At 38.4% G+C, this 15,000-nt stretch overlaps 1 protein-coding gene and 1 long non-coding RNA gene across 3 annotated transcripts in view; both read left to right on the top strand.

Annotated features, from left to right (window-relative positions):
• Positions 1–4,656: 4,656 nt before the first annotated feature.
• LOC137994496 (uncharacterized) lies at positions 4,657–6,045 on the top strand. Its single transcript, XR_011122143.1, has 2 exons — positions 4,657–4,771; positions 5,357–6,045. It is a non-coding gene; the product is annotated as an uncharacterized lncRNA (long non-coding RNA).
• A 7,523-nt stretch (positions 6,046–13,568) lies between these two features.
• Positions 13,569–15,000, top strand: part of LOC137994497 (neuronal pentraxin-1-like) — a 10,821-nt gene continuing 9,389 nt past the window's right edge. Inside the window, exon 1 of one of the 2 annotated variants that reach the window (XM_068840079.1) lies at positions 13,569–13,701. In XM_068840079.1, the coding sequence (XP_068696180.1) occupies positions 13,647–13,701 (55 nt within the window). In that variant the 5' untranslated portion in view covers positions 13,569–13,646. The remainder of the gene's footprint in view (positions 13,702–15,000) is intronic. The other variant, XM_068840078.1, reaches the window with a different exon arrangement.

Raw genomic sequence — 15,000 nt, 5'->3', positions numbered from 1 at the left:
GTATCATTGAGTTTACAAAGGAGTTACTCAGTTGGGAGGCAGATAGATCATTGAGGACTTTATACATAAGGGTAGTCTTTGTATGGAAGCGCCTGGTTTCAAGGGTTTTCCATTTCAAGTTATTCAACACATCTGTAGACCTAACATCATATGAAGAGCCTGTAATAACCCTTCCCGCACGATTTTGAATTTTTTGTAATTTATCTTTTAGTTGCTTACCACATGTATCCCACAGGGGTGAGCAGTAATCAAAATGAGGTTGAATGAGTGATCTGTATAAAGTTACGAGGGTGCAGTGGAGGACAAAAGGCTTAATTCTTCTCAAAGCGCCTATGCCAGCACATGCCTTTTTACATATATACTCAATATGAGTTTCAAATGTAAGCTTTCCATCTAGTAGGACTCCCAAACATTTGCTAGAGGTTACGCGTGAAACCAAATTATTATCAATGGAGATTACATTAAATAAATTTCCAGATTTAGTATTCAAATTATATGTTGACCCAACAATCATTAACTTAGTTTTGAGAGAGTGGAATTGGAGCTTATTAACAGTGAGCCAGTCGCTTCGATTTTTTAAATCAGAATTTATATTACTGGCAAGTGCACCAATATCAAAACTAGAGATAAAGATTTGAGTATCGTCTGCATACAAACAGGGGTTAGTGAATTTTAAACAATTTGGTAAATTATTTATGTAGATAAGGAAAAGGAGAGGGCCAAGAATAGAGCCTTGGGGAACTCCACAGAGTAAGTTACTTTGAGAAGATAAGAATCCATTTATTAACATTGTTGTTGTCGGGCAGTAAGATAAGACTTGAACCACATCAATTCTCTATCAGCGACTCCATAAAACTTAAGTTTCTCTAGTAAAATTGAATGATCAACTGAGTCGAAGGCCTTACGAATATCAAGAAAAACGACACCTGTCAATTTTCCCTTATCCATATTATCAGACCAATCATCGCACATTTGAATCAACGTCGAGACAGTCGAGTGGAGAGGGCGGAATCCAGACTGGAATTTAGAGAGAATAGAATTGACTTTCAGATAGGGATAAAGCTGTTGAAAAACGTCTTTCTCGAAAACTTTACTTATTATTGGCAGGATTGATATTGGTCTATAATTTCCCATATCACGACGGTTATTTCCTTTATTGCCGCATCGATCTTCAGGCAAAGTAGTCAGATTTCGCTTTGCGCATCATAGAATTTACCTTATTCCTGGCAGATTGATGAAGTATCCAGTGGTTGTGCGAGCCGTATTTTATAGCATGTTTTTTATGGATATCTCGTTCCTTCATCATTTTCTTTATATCAAAAGTGAGCCATGGTACTGATGATTGTCTCACACGCATATGTCTGATAGGGGCATGGTGATCTAGATGAATAACACCAGAGGTTGCTACATTGTCGATTATATTTGTGAAAATAAATCAATAATAGTGGCCGAAGATTTAGTAACTCGGATAGGCTCTTTAATTAGTTGCTCTAACTGATAAACAGAGGATATGAACTGCAGGGTTCGAGTATGTACATCAAGGGGTGTTTTGGCATAGTCAGAGTTCTGTTTGTGTACGACAGATTTTCTCTGATATAGAGAGCAACACCACCGCCTGACCGGTTACGGTCCTTGCGGATTATAAAATAGCCAGGAATATATACTTCAGTATCAGAAATAGTGCCATCAAGCTTAGATTCGTTAATGGCTAGCACTTCCAAAGGAAAATTGATTAAAATGTAGCGAATTTCATCAATGTGTTTACGTAGACTATTAACATTAATACAGGCAAGTTTAAACCCTTTACAGGATGTGATGCAGTGGAGAGTAAACATCATTGCCTCCTACTGAATCACACTGACCTGTTGTTAGTAACGACGATCTCTGCTTCTGCGTCGTGGTGCGTTTGCCAGCTCCAGCAGGATCTTGCTCAGTTGGTTGTAAACATTGGGCCTGCGAAAATCCTGTCGTGCTTGGCTGAATAGCCTGCGGCTAGAACCTGACCTAACAAAATTAATAAATTGAACAGCAAGCAGTGAGCTGCCCCTAGAGTTTAGGTGAAGTTTGCTGCTATTGAGGCAGGAATTGTCAATTATTGAGTTGTCAATGAACGTGAAGTTGTTACTTTCCGACAGAGATTTCAAACTTTCATTAGCATCATGCAATTTTGCACTTAAATCTAAATCTTCTCTATGAGTAAGTGCAGAGACTGCTATTTTTGAGTTCGGAAATTTTAACTTCACTGACTTTGCGAGATCTACAATCTTTTCCGCATTTGCACCCACATGAACAATTACATGGGCTGGATCACCATTGACATTAATAGACATAACCTCTTGGGAGATCTGATCTGCTGTTTTCCCCGGAAACGTAAACTTACCGACCGGTTTCTTTGAAAGCCTTCTTGGATCTATGTTCTTAATGATAGAATCTCCAATTATAACTATAGGTTTATTGTAGTCGCTGTTTTGTGGACTTGCAGTCCTCTCCGGGTTATTTGGATCCTGGGGACTCAAGGCTGGCGAGGCAGTATGATGTGGACTTTGCTCGCGATGATCAGTTCCAACTTCGCGTTGTTTATCTGTTGTTGTTGATGTTGTTGTGGTTGCGGAGAAAGAGTATGTAGATATTTCTTGCGCACTTGCATCAGTGGAAACAGCAGTTAGCACCTTTTGCCGGCCAGAATCCCTATGAGTTTCCAGTTTCTTTGTTAGTAGATGAATGATGGTAATGAGACTCTTTTGTTCTTCTTCGGCCAATCGAAGTTTGTTAGCGTAGTCTTTGTTCACTTGAAGAAGGTGTTTTTTTTTCTTCTTTTTAAAGAGGTAAATTGTTTGAAAGTTTTTCGTTCAATTCTCGTTGATAGCGAAGTTCGTTATCAATGTCTGGATCAGGGTGTGAACAGACATCGGCATCAATGCAACTTTCTTTGGAAATAAAACCGGCGACTTGCGCACTACGCGGCGACCGGCGATTGGCGCATTACGCACAGTTGAAGACCAACGGTATGCCTCGAACTGTAATTACATTGTGAACCTTCTCCATGGTCGTTTTGGAATTGATAACTTTCACACTTTGGAAGGCCCTTCGGTTTCAAATGTATTTGAAATGATTAATTTCTTCGAAGAAAGTTTACGTGGGGAATCAAGTATTTCGCAGAAAATCAGTTGGCTGCGCTTAATGCTAAGAAATCGTTGTGTTGAATTGATATCTTAACCCACTTACAGTCCTGAATTAAACTCTTGTGAGTTTTGATTTAGGTCGATGAAGGCGTATTTGAGACAACACGAACAGTTTTCAATTGACTTCACAGAATTTGCGGTAAACAATCACGCCAGCGATACATTGTAGATCTTTTAATTAAGAAAGTTAGTTTTTTCACAGCCTCGCGAATCCCACCAAATGTAGAGTTATTATGCCGTAAATTTATATCGTAAAATAAAGAGTTCAAGGTTGTTTTGAACAGGTACAAATACCTGCCCCTGGAAAGTGAACACCGGGCAGCAAGTTGAAATTTAAACTTGCAGCTTCCTCGGAACAAACTGCCAATCAAAACACCAACATTGCGTCACAAAATTGCAAAGTGGCGCGCAAATGAACAACCGGTTTCACTGTAAGAGTGTATCAGAATAATAAGGCCTTATGAGGTGATAACTTGTTTGAAAAATATGTTTTTTTACTAAATCCATACTGAGGATTATGTGTTAGACAGTTCTCCTATTGCCATAGTTCTTGATCTGTGGAATGGTGAAATTTCCGAAGTTTTAGCATCTTTTTTTCGGTCACGTGTAAGCCATGTCACACTTGACCATTATCCACAAGACAATTGAAAATTCAATTCCTTCCTCGATTTCAATAACAACTTGCAGACTTCTCAGATGCTAAATTAATCACTAAAGTTAAAGAAGCTAAATCACTAGGCGTGATAATTAACGAACACCTCTCATGGTCTAGTCATCATGTAGGTGATCTTAGCGAGAGGATATCTTCAGCTATAGGCGCCCTTAAACGTATAAGACCATACATCTAAGAGCGCACTGCCCACCAAATCTATCAAGCGTTGATCTTACCCCATTTTGACTATTGTAGCTCCGTTTGGAGCGACTGCAACTTAACCTTAAGTGATAAACTTCAAAAGCTTCAAAATAGGGCTGCTAGGACGATTACCAGGTCCAATTACGATACAAGCGCCACTTTCCTTTTAAGTCTGTTAAATTGGGATGATCTAGTTACACGACGACAAAAGCTTAAAGCCATATTAATGTTTAAAACAATCAATGGACTCACCCCAGCGTACCTCCAGAATTTAAGAAACTTAGAGACTAAACTTGAGTTGCCTTTGCCGCGCACAAATTATGGCAAGCGTGCTTTTTGTTATAGCGGAGCACTGTTATGGAATAGTTTTCCCATCAGTTTGCGAAAATCAGACTCCCTAGGATATTTTAAAAGGGAAAGTGACCAACTATATAGTAGGTGCCGGTCGGGCTCTCACACGGCAATCTTGTAAAACAGCGTAGTTGTAATGAAACTTTTTCAGGTTGTAATATATACTGAAGATTTTAACGTGTATAAATAAATTAAGTAAGTAAGTAAGTAACTTTACAATAATAAGTTGTGATTGTCTTTCATTATCGTTATAAATTATTTGTTTCACAGATTGTGTCTGCATTTTATAAGAGTGTTCTGAAGCAAGAAGGAGGCCAGGAAGCACTGAATAAATCGCTTGCTGAGTTTGAAAAGTTCTTGAAACAAAATGACAAGCATGTTGGTGGTGAGTATGATATTTATTGAACTCAGACAGAGAGGAAAAGGCTATAAAGCAAATTTTCGTGGAGAATGGGGATTCAAGGCTCCAAATCGGGACGCGATTATCTAGTGATCTTGTCCTCGAAGGAAGGAAGGAAGGAAGGAAGGAAGGAACTTTATTTAATTGTCTCAGTCTAGTCGTTCTCGCGCTGGAACATTAATTGGGGACACTGTAAACTGAAATTAAAACAATTTACGCAAATCAAAGCAAATGTTGGTTTTTGAGGAGAGGGGAAACCGGAGTACCCGGAGAAAAACCTCTCGGTGCAGAGTAGACCCAAACCCTTGCTCTTTTTAATTTCCATTTTATATTGTTTTTATCTTATCTTCGGTGCTGTAAAGTATTTTTGCATAACATCCAGTGAATTTTCTTTTGCCTTTCGGCCTTATTTTACCTTTCGCTTCAATTCTCAGGATAAAACGTTGATTTACCATGGCTAATCTAGTTCTAAGTTAATTCTCATTTGATTTGGATTCAATGGGCCAATTTCTACCTGGTTTCCTGGACATTAAAGGATTTAGTTTGCAACAAAATTGCTTCTATGCACAGGTGACGAACCCGGAATGGGAGACTACCTTATATGGCCATGGTTTGAACGCCTTCAAGCGATGCAGCCGGACACTCTGTCCCTGTACCCTGCCACCCAAGCTTGGTGCTCCGCCATGATGGAACTTCCCGCAGTCAAGGATTGTAAACATTCAAAGGAAAATCACTTGAAGTTCTGGGAAAAATACGGCGCTGGCGACCCAGATTCTCAGCTCATTGGCACTGAAAAGGAGCCATAAGGCTCTCATTCTTGTGTTATCCACACTTATCGAAACATCAAACTTTTTTGAAAGGGCAAGAAAGCATTCGCTGAGCACTTAATAGATATTTGTATAACTACATAGGGGATTATTAAAAGTTCTCTGCGCTGATTGGTTGCACTTGAAATGACTTTTACGCGATAATTACTTGGGCGGTTTTTTTTTTTTTTTCAAAATGGCCGCAAGCCGTTTTGTCGAGGTGACAGGCAAAGAAATTAATTGTTTTAAAGAAAGTAAAATGCATATTTTTCAAATAATCTCCTATGTACTTATAATAAAACAATTGCTCACCTCAAGCTCGAGTCTTTGGCGAATAATTGTTGAATGATATCGGTTTTTGGCTGGTGTAGCCGGATCGCGACATTAGAAGGCCAATTTTTGTTTTGCATACATTTATTCACTGGCTGAATAAATGCACCTTTATATCACGAACGTTATTGGTATTTATGGGTATTTTATGTTATATTTCCGCGAACAGGATTCGAATTCAGTCGCTTCTCCCGCGGGGATTTTACCAAAAAGCGAAATGTTAAGAAAGAGGCATCATTGCAATCCCTGCGTTCATGAAGTAAACAAGTCATTTCCGAGGTCATGTCTGCCTCCTCTTCAAAGCGAGTTGAAGTGCGAAATTTTTGTGATAGTAATTAGTTCTACTTTACATATGAATGAAATCTAATTTTCATAAGACTCGCTTTGAAGAGACTCGCTCATTAGAAGAGACTCGCTCATTAGACTCGCTTTGAAGAGGAGGCAGACAAGAACTCAAAAATGACATGGCCTATTGATGTAGCAGTAAAGCAAGACATTATAGTTATCTGAACCTAGTTTAATTTAATTGGTTGCGCATCGGGCTGTCATGCGGGAGGTCGCGGGTTCGAACCCTGGCCGGATCAACACTCAAGATCTTAAAATAACTGAGGAGAAAGTGCTGCCTTTGTAATTTCATCTGCAAATGGACAGACTTTCAAGTCTTCTCGGATAAGGACTATAAACCGTAGGCCCCGCCTCACAATTATCTTCTATGTTCATAAGTTCCCTGTGGGACGTTAAAGAACCCACACACTATTCGAGAAGAGTAGGGGATAAAGTTCCCGGTGTTGTGGCTGTCCTGTTCTCTCCAGCAGAAGTGGCCGGCTTGGCGATGATGTCTCTAAAAAGGCTTGTGGTGTATGAGGCCACCTAAGCAGAAACAGCCACAAGTCAAAAAGGGACTTTGCCGAGTGCTGGAACATGTAGATGTAGATGTAGATGTAGAATGGTCTAGCTCTCAGGAGTCTCCCACAACTCAATGGTGTAACATCCGAACTATAGTAATCTCGGAAGGTCGGAGGTTCAACGAGGAGCACTCGGAATTTTTCCGAGTATCCCCGAGGAACATTTCCTCAATTCATTAACCGGGGTCAACATTTGTCAGACACTTGATAAACACTTTTCCTTTTCAAGTTTTTTATATCACAAATTTTGTATTTTGTGTTACTAAAAAGAGGATTCTTGTTGCATGTAATTGACTTCCACGGCCCTCTGGTGGTTGTAAATCAAAACAGTTCCTGACAAATCGTCTGTCATGGAACATAAAATTTCACTGTTTCTTTGCAAAAGTTGTGTCTGAACGCAAAGAACTGAAGCTCGCCTCTGGAAAGCCCGAGTACTAAAATAATTTTCATGCATTTGTGACATAAAGCAACCTGTCAAGTTTTGAGATCATCGTAGTTATAAGAGTGTTTTCGCTCGTGTGACCAGCAGCCATATTTGCATACTAAAACGAAAGGAAGAATTTTCATAAGAATAGAGTTCAATTCCCAAAAGAATATTTTCACTCCTCCAACATGAAAGCTGTTTATTTGTTTCACTCTTCCAACATGGCGGCCGTGACGTCATATAAAAACATTCTATAACGCTACTTTGGCCGTAACGAAAGCATGAAGCAACCTGTTGTTTTCCGTTTTACGCAAATTGCGATGCTAAGTCTCTCTATTGCGGTAAATACGTACATTAATTTATAGTGCGTCCCCTGAAACCGGGGCCACCCAGATAATGAAAGCCAATCAGAGGGCAGATCTGAAACAATAGATTCCAACATTTTAGATCCAGCGAATCAAATTTCGAAGCACAAAACAATTAAATCGCAACTTGTTCGTTGACTGGTGATGTTTACGCGACTGTGGGGTCCGTGAATAATCAGATTCAAACCGTTATTAGTTTCACATGCTTGCAAGTTAAAGAAGCATTATATGCTGCACTCATTTACTATGCGGTCGATGGTTGATTTAGAAACAAATGAAAACAAAATCTGTGTAAGAGTGTCAATCGCAAATATATATCAGCAAAGTGCCTAGTACAGTGTTTGGAGCATGGAGCTTCTGGTGTTGTGGTCAGACCTCATTCCATTCATTCATGTGTTGGGTGAGAGAGCTTACGGACTCATAGCGGCTGCCCGTGGCGCCTGTATATGCTGATGTCCGATCTCACCCATAGATCGATTGCTTGTAAAGAGCATGTGAATATATGCAACAAGAGGCTTCAGGTAGCCTACACTTTGTTCAAATGATTTTTAGCCGATTTGCTTTGAAGTTTACAGTATTTTAGTGTTTTTTTACAGTATCTTGGTCAATATCCAATTCAATTCCCTAGTCCAAAGTTCAAAGTCCACATTTAACGACATTGATTTCAATTAAAATTAGAAAACTGGTGCTTTACAAGTTTCTACTTTGGTATACTGTTTCTTAACAATAGCGGGAGAATAATAAAAATGCGTTATTAGGCTGGTAAGATGTGTTATCGGGTCGTAGGATCATGATGGGTTATTGGCTGAAACGAAAACACAAAAACTTTTAGAGGTTCCCCCGTTTAGAGATTCCCCCTTTTAGTAATTGCCCCTTTTAGAGTTTCCCTATTTTAGTAATTCCCCCTTTTAGAGATTCCCAATTTTAGAGATTCCCCGTTCCCCGTTTTCATTCCCCGATTCCACATTCCCTGTTTTAGAACTAGCCGTAACTTAACCAATTGTGACAATGGCGCTTCGGAGTTATTACCCCACAGTTAAGTACGGATAAACAAGTGCATAGTAAATACTTTTCAAGGATAGCGAAGTTACATGTCGTTTAAGTTTTGCTAAAATGTTCACACTTTTACTGATTTTACTACTAATATAATCAATATGATCGTGCCAAGATAGGAAACAATCAATAACTAATCCTACATATTTAATAATATATAAATTTAGCCAAGCCTAAAAGGGGAGCTCCCAGGTTATTTATTCTTACTTCCTGCAGGGTTAGTAAAAATAAAAGGTTTCGAATTGTTCGCGTTTTGATGTTTCCGGTTGTTACTAGGTTGCGGTATGGCAATCCCAGTCGGAAAGTGGGTGGCATTTGTTCGGTGTTATTTTTTTTTTCTTTTTCCTTGTCGGTAAAAGTCTTGCCTGTCACTCCCCTCCTAAGTGGTATCTGTGAATAGAGCCTTCTGCTTGTATTTTCTTAGGATAGAGAGGGTAGTGGAAATGCGTAGATTTCTCTGGTGGACAAAGTAGAATGATAAACTTAACCGGCAATGGCGTCGAAAGTCATGTAATGCGAATGGCGTTTTAGTGGATCTTTGAACAAAATATACCCTTATGAAGCTCAATAATGGCAAGTCAATTGGATACTGAACAAGACAGGCGGTGAGATCTTAAAAGCGACGAGTAATGGACTTCGACAACAATCTGTCGCCCGTCGAGCCGAAATCAAAGTGAGCTGCATTTCTAATATTCAGTAATATTTTACCTAGTGTGCTGTTATGTAGAACAATGGCAAAATGTCTGGTAACTCATGGGTTCAACAAAGACAGGGAACAAATCGAACACGTTACGTGGATCTGTGATCAACTCTGCACAGTCTTCAGTAAAAACATAATTGGAAATGTGACAGCCAAGAATTATTTGAAAGAAAGCTTGTCGTCTATTTTGTGCTTCATTATTCAAGGAAAAGGTTCTTCATGGGAACGGTTTGATCCTGAAATTTAGTTTGTTGTAATATTGCGCATATTTCACACGATTGAGTTTCTTCTCTTCACGCCCGCAATGAAATAGAAGGGGTTTTTGCCTCTAATAGCAAATATGTTGTTTGTTTCAAAAAATTGTTCGCTGGAAAAGGTGGCCTTTACGAATTCATCATGTTTTATGATATGCGAGGTTATCTGGATAGTTTTTATGGCAATAGTAAAGCATTTTCTTGTTATTCAATGAAAAGGTTCTTCAGGAAACCTGAAGTACATGGTAATTTGACACGATTGAGTTTCTTGTCTTCACGCACGCAATGAAATATTATAATAGGAAGAGATTTTCGCCTCTAAGAGCAAATATGTTGTTTGTTTCAATAAATTTTTCGCTGGAAAAGGGTTCTGTGGTATTTTCTGCCTTTGTGAATTATAAAATCATGTCGTGTATTGAATTTTCGAGCTTAAAGTTGAAATGTGATATGGGAGAATTTTTTTAGTATTGCTCTGTAAGCAGGAAGGGTTCACAGGCCTGTAATTGGAAGTGTGCTTGAGTTTTAACAAAAATCAGTGAAAAATTGTGATGCCGATGAATAATAAAGTAGCTGCTATTTCCAAAATGATGGAATTAGCTGGTGATAAATAACGTCGTACGCGTCTTGGAGAGTAAATTTTTACTTTCCATAAACAAATGGTCAACCCAGTCAAGAGTTGGGCGATTGTGATCTTTGTTTTGACTTCGCTCATTTTATTGTCAAACTTTATAACAATTGACAGAAAAAGAAACTTACAAAAACCCGGTATCTTGCCATCATTTGACACAGATGCTTCACTGTTTGGCGAGTAAACATGCCGCGGTAACTTAATCACGGCGCCCGCTGAATTCCGGCCATGTCACTTTCGATTTTGCAATTTACTTGAACGTAGCAAAAATCTCCCAATTGTTTGTCGCTGATCGTAACTTTTTATATTCTATATTCACGGTTCAAAATTAACGTTGTTTTCATGTCGTAAATATTTTATTCTCGATCGACCGTCCGGGAAACTTCCTTCTTCTCTTTCTGAAAACTGTGTATCAATATTTATTTGCCTTTTCATCAATATTTGTTTTGCATAAAGCAAGTTAACAGAATCTGTACCTTGCTGAGTTCGCATTTGTTAGCGTTAAGAGTATTTTCGGTCAGATGTTTCTGTTTTCTCTGAGGGGTTTATTGTTTTGGTCTCCCATCCCAACACTAACCCCGCGAAACAGGGCTTGACTTCAGTGAAGTTTAGTATTACAAAGTTTTCGGATGCTCATAGGGCACACTTGTGGTGAAAAGAAGTTGTGAGGGAACTTGAAAATTATCAACATGTCAGCCCAGAAGCCAATGTTTCTCGCTTCTCTTTTATTTGTTATTCTTCAGAGACTGGAATGCTGTATTTCAATACCACACAATTCAGTGCCTTCTGATTTTCTGTAGCACGTACCACAGGCAAGCCAGTGTATGCTTCACAGAAGCATCTAGTTGTATTCTATATTCACGGTTCAAAATTAATGTTGTTTTCATGTCGTAAATATGTTATTCTCGAGCGACCGTCCTGGAAACTTCCTTCTGCTCTTTCTAAAATCTGTGTATCAATATTCATTTACTTTTGCATCAATATTTGTTTTTGCATAAAGCAAGCTAACGAAATCTGTACCTTGCTGACTTCGCATTTGTTAGCGTTAATAGTATTTTCAGTCCGATGCTTCTGTTTTACGAGGTGTATATTGTTTTCATCTCCCATCCAGGTACTAACCCTGCCGGACAGGATTAACTTCAGTGAACTTTAGTATTACAAAGCTGTCTGATGCTCAGAGGGCACGCTTAAACTTGTGGTGAAAAGAAGTTGTGAGGGAACTTGAAAATTATCATCACGTCAGCCCAGAAGCCAATGTTTCTCGCTTCTCTTTTATTTGTTATTCTTCTTTTGACACGAAAATGCTTTACTATTCCCATAAAAACTGTCGAGTTAAGCTCGCATATTATAAAACATCATGAATTCATAAAGGCCACCTTTTCCAGCGAACAATTTTTTGAAACAAACAACATATTTGCTATTAGAGGCAAAAACCCCTTGCTATTTCATTTAATACGTGCGTGAAGAGAAAAAACTCAGTCGTGTCAAATATGCGCAATATTACAACAAACTAAATTTCAGGATCAAACCGTTCCCATGAAGAACCTTTTCCTTGAATAATGAAGCACAAAATAGACGACAAGCTTTCTTTCAAATAATTCTTGGCTGTCACATTTCCAATTTTTTTTTTACCTGAAGACTGTGCAGAGTTGATCACAGATCCACTTAAGGTGTTCGATTCGTTCTCTGTCTTTGTTTAACCCATAAGTTACCAGAGAATTTTCCATTTGGTTTCAGTGTTCTACATAACAGCAAACTTGGTAAAATATTTGAAATGCAGCTCACTTTGATTTCGGCTCGACGGGCGACAGATTGTTGTCGAAGTCCATCACTCGTCGCTTTCAAGATTCCACCGCCTGTCTTGTTCAGTATCTGATTGACTTGCCATTATTGAGCTTCATAAGGGTATATTTTGTTCACAGATACACATTAAAACGCCATTCCCGTTACATGACTTTCGACGCCATTGCCGGCTAAGTTTATCATTCTACTGTGTCCAACAGAGAAATCTACGCATTTCCACTACCCTCTCTATCCTAAGAAAATACGAGCAGAAAGCTTTATGCACAAAGATACCTCTTAGCAGGGGAGTGACAGGCAAGACTTTTACCGACACGGAAAAAAATAAAACGACAAAACGCTACGCAGATTCCGACTGGGTTTGGCAACCCAGTAATTAGCAAAAACTAATTAATGTACCTGGCCAAGTCAAGCCCTAAACTTATAACGTCAACGCGAGATTAACGGATTAGTAAGGTATCGGAGTTTCTACAACAATAATAATGGTACTACAGGATTGCTTCCTAACAGTACAGGAACATTCGACTTAAGTTTAGCGTTACAGCCTTTACCTACTAACACAATATTAAAAGTACAGCAGTTGAGCGACATGTACCAGAAGCACTTGTCAACACAATTCTTTTAGCTTCTCTAATTAATCAACCCAGATGGATTAATTCCAAATAAGAAATATATCCTAGTACGTCCAGGTATTAATTAAATTGTTTACGAGATCAGTACACGCACGAAAGTTTCCGTGAGAGACGTTGGAATGCCTTTGTGAGTAAACTTAAATTGTGTTTTCCAGTACGTGCGTTTTGTCTGGCAACAGTGTGGCCCCTTTGTTGAAGTGGTCACGTCCGCCTCTTAACATATTGTTTCATAACTTTAACACAAGATCAAGTCTTTCCTGAGTCATCAATCACTCACTAATAAATATAAAGATAACTTCACACTACTAGAAATGGCAAACACCCTTCACTCTAAAAAGCTTTGTGCCTTGCAGCACCATTCGTTGCGCACAATTAACTCTAGCTGCAGAAGCATTTGTTACACACAATTAATTTTAATGATATGATTAAAGTGCTTAAACGCGTCGTTAACTAATCAGAACAACACAATTGAACTCGCAACGTTTTCTTCTTAAACACTAAAAACACTAACCCATTCCAAGCAATTTAATGAAATAATCGTAGCTACAATTTTTATCGTGTAACAATATCTTAGAATGTGTTAGAAAGTCACCCGTTATCAAGTGCATATTTAAAGGGTATATTTTATTGTTAATTAAAAATGGTAATGTAATACTTTAGCCTAATTACTTAAACATGAAGTACCAATATTGAATTGAACACACTGTGGCACGCCCTGAGAACTACTCAACTCGACAAGTGATCAAAGAGGTGCTTTTAATGTACAAGACATCAGGTGACATTTTTCTTTATTGTTCAGAAGTGACGCCCATCAGCACAATGAGTGCATTCGACCAAGACGTCAAATTGGCATCTTTTCAATAAAAGAAGATTGTAGAATGTATTCATAGTCATAAGCCATTGGCATCCAGACAGTCAACTCCTCAAAGTCAGAGCAATCTCACCATTTCACCGGGAACCAAGATGAATCGTTTCCTCCTGTTTGGCGCTTTGCTCATCATGTGTCTTGCAGCAACTGGTGAGTCTTGTCCTCGTGTTTTAGTTGGTTCCCCGCCCCTTCCACCCCTGTTTTAAGGAAACTGCGATGACGTCTCCTCGGGCTTCCACCACATATTACACCTTCGATCATATTGCTTCACATCCATCAAAAATGAATGCCAGTTGTCAACTTGCAAATGCTCATAAAATCCAGTAAATTCTTTTAATGGAAGGTGAAAGTCTCTATCTTTCGCCTAATTAATTATTTTAATTAAACTCTTAGGTCGCAAAAGCTGAAAGGCCATTATATAGGCAAAAAATTGTCTCACCGGCCAACACCCAGTTTGATGAATTGTTTACAAATAATACAGCCATACAAATTAAATTGAACTAGAGTTCGGATTTAAGTTCAATGTAAGACTATATTCATTTGAGTCGATTTCACGCGAAGAAAGGGCCGGTCGAGGGCCGTAAGTTAGAAAACTGTAATAGGTTATTGCGCTTCCCTCTTATAATAATAATAATAATAAAATTTATTTATACCGCGCAAATTCAACTATGCAGTTTTCAAATGCGCCTTACAATAAAAGAAAAATATATAACACTATATAGTCAAAAGTACACAAATGAATGATTATCTAGTCTATAAATTACAATACTATATCAGAAAAAGCTTTTTTAAAAAGATGAGTCTTCAAATTACGTTTAAAAACTTTAAAATCAGAAATGCATCTAAGATCTAACGGAAGATTATTCCACAGTTTTGGTGCGGCGGCCACAAAGGCTCGATCGCCAAGAGTAGGGAGAGTCCTGAAATCTGGATTTGAAAGCAGATATTTGTTATTTGATCTGAGGCTGTAGGATGAATTAGGTTTCAAATTTACGAGAGATGATAAATAATTAGGAGCTGTACCATGGATTGCTTTGTGAGTGAATCTTATAATCACTCACAAAGCAATCCATGGTACAGCTCCTAATTATTTATCATCTCTCGTAAATTTGAAACCTAATTCTTCCTACAGCCTCAGATCAAATAACAAATATCTGCTTTTCAAATATTTTCAAATATCTGCTTTTCAAATCCAGAAAAATTTAAATAAAGTTATTGTATTGTATTGTATTGTATTGAAATGTATTCAGTCTGATTTTAAACACATTCACTGAGGCCACGACTCGACTCTAAGATAGGAAATGAAATTAACAAAAATTGCTGCAGAGTAGTGAAGACGAAAAAAATATTGGGCTTCTAGCCAGCTTTGACGCCCTCCCAGGGGTTTTGGGGAATAAGTGAACATGGCTAATTTGAACTGGGCAACAGGGAAACAATGACAAAGTATTT

The sequence above is a fragment of the Montipora foliosa genome, chromosome 3, assembly GCF_036669935.1.
Source record: "Montipora foliosa isolate CH-2021 chromosome 3, ASM3666993v2, whole genome shotgun sequence".
Lineage (NCBI taxonomy): Eukaryota > Metazoa > Cnidaria > Anthozoa > Scleractinia > Acroporidae > Montipora > Montipora foliosa.
The sequence above is the reverse complement of the archived record's forward strand: the minus strand, read 5'-3'. Positions and strand labels throughout refer to the sequence as shown.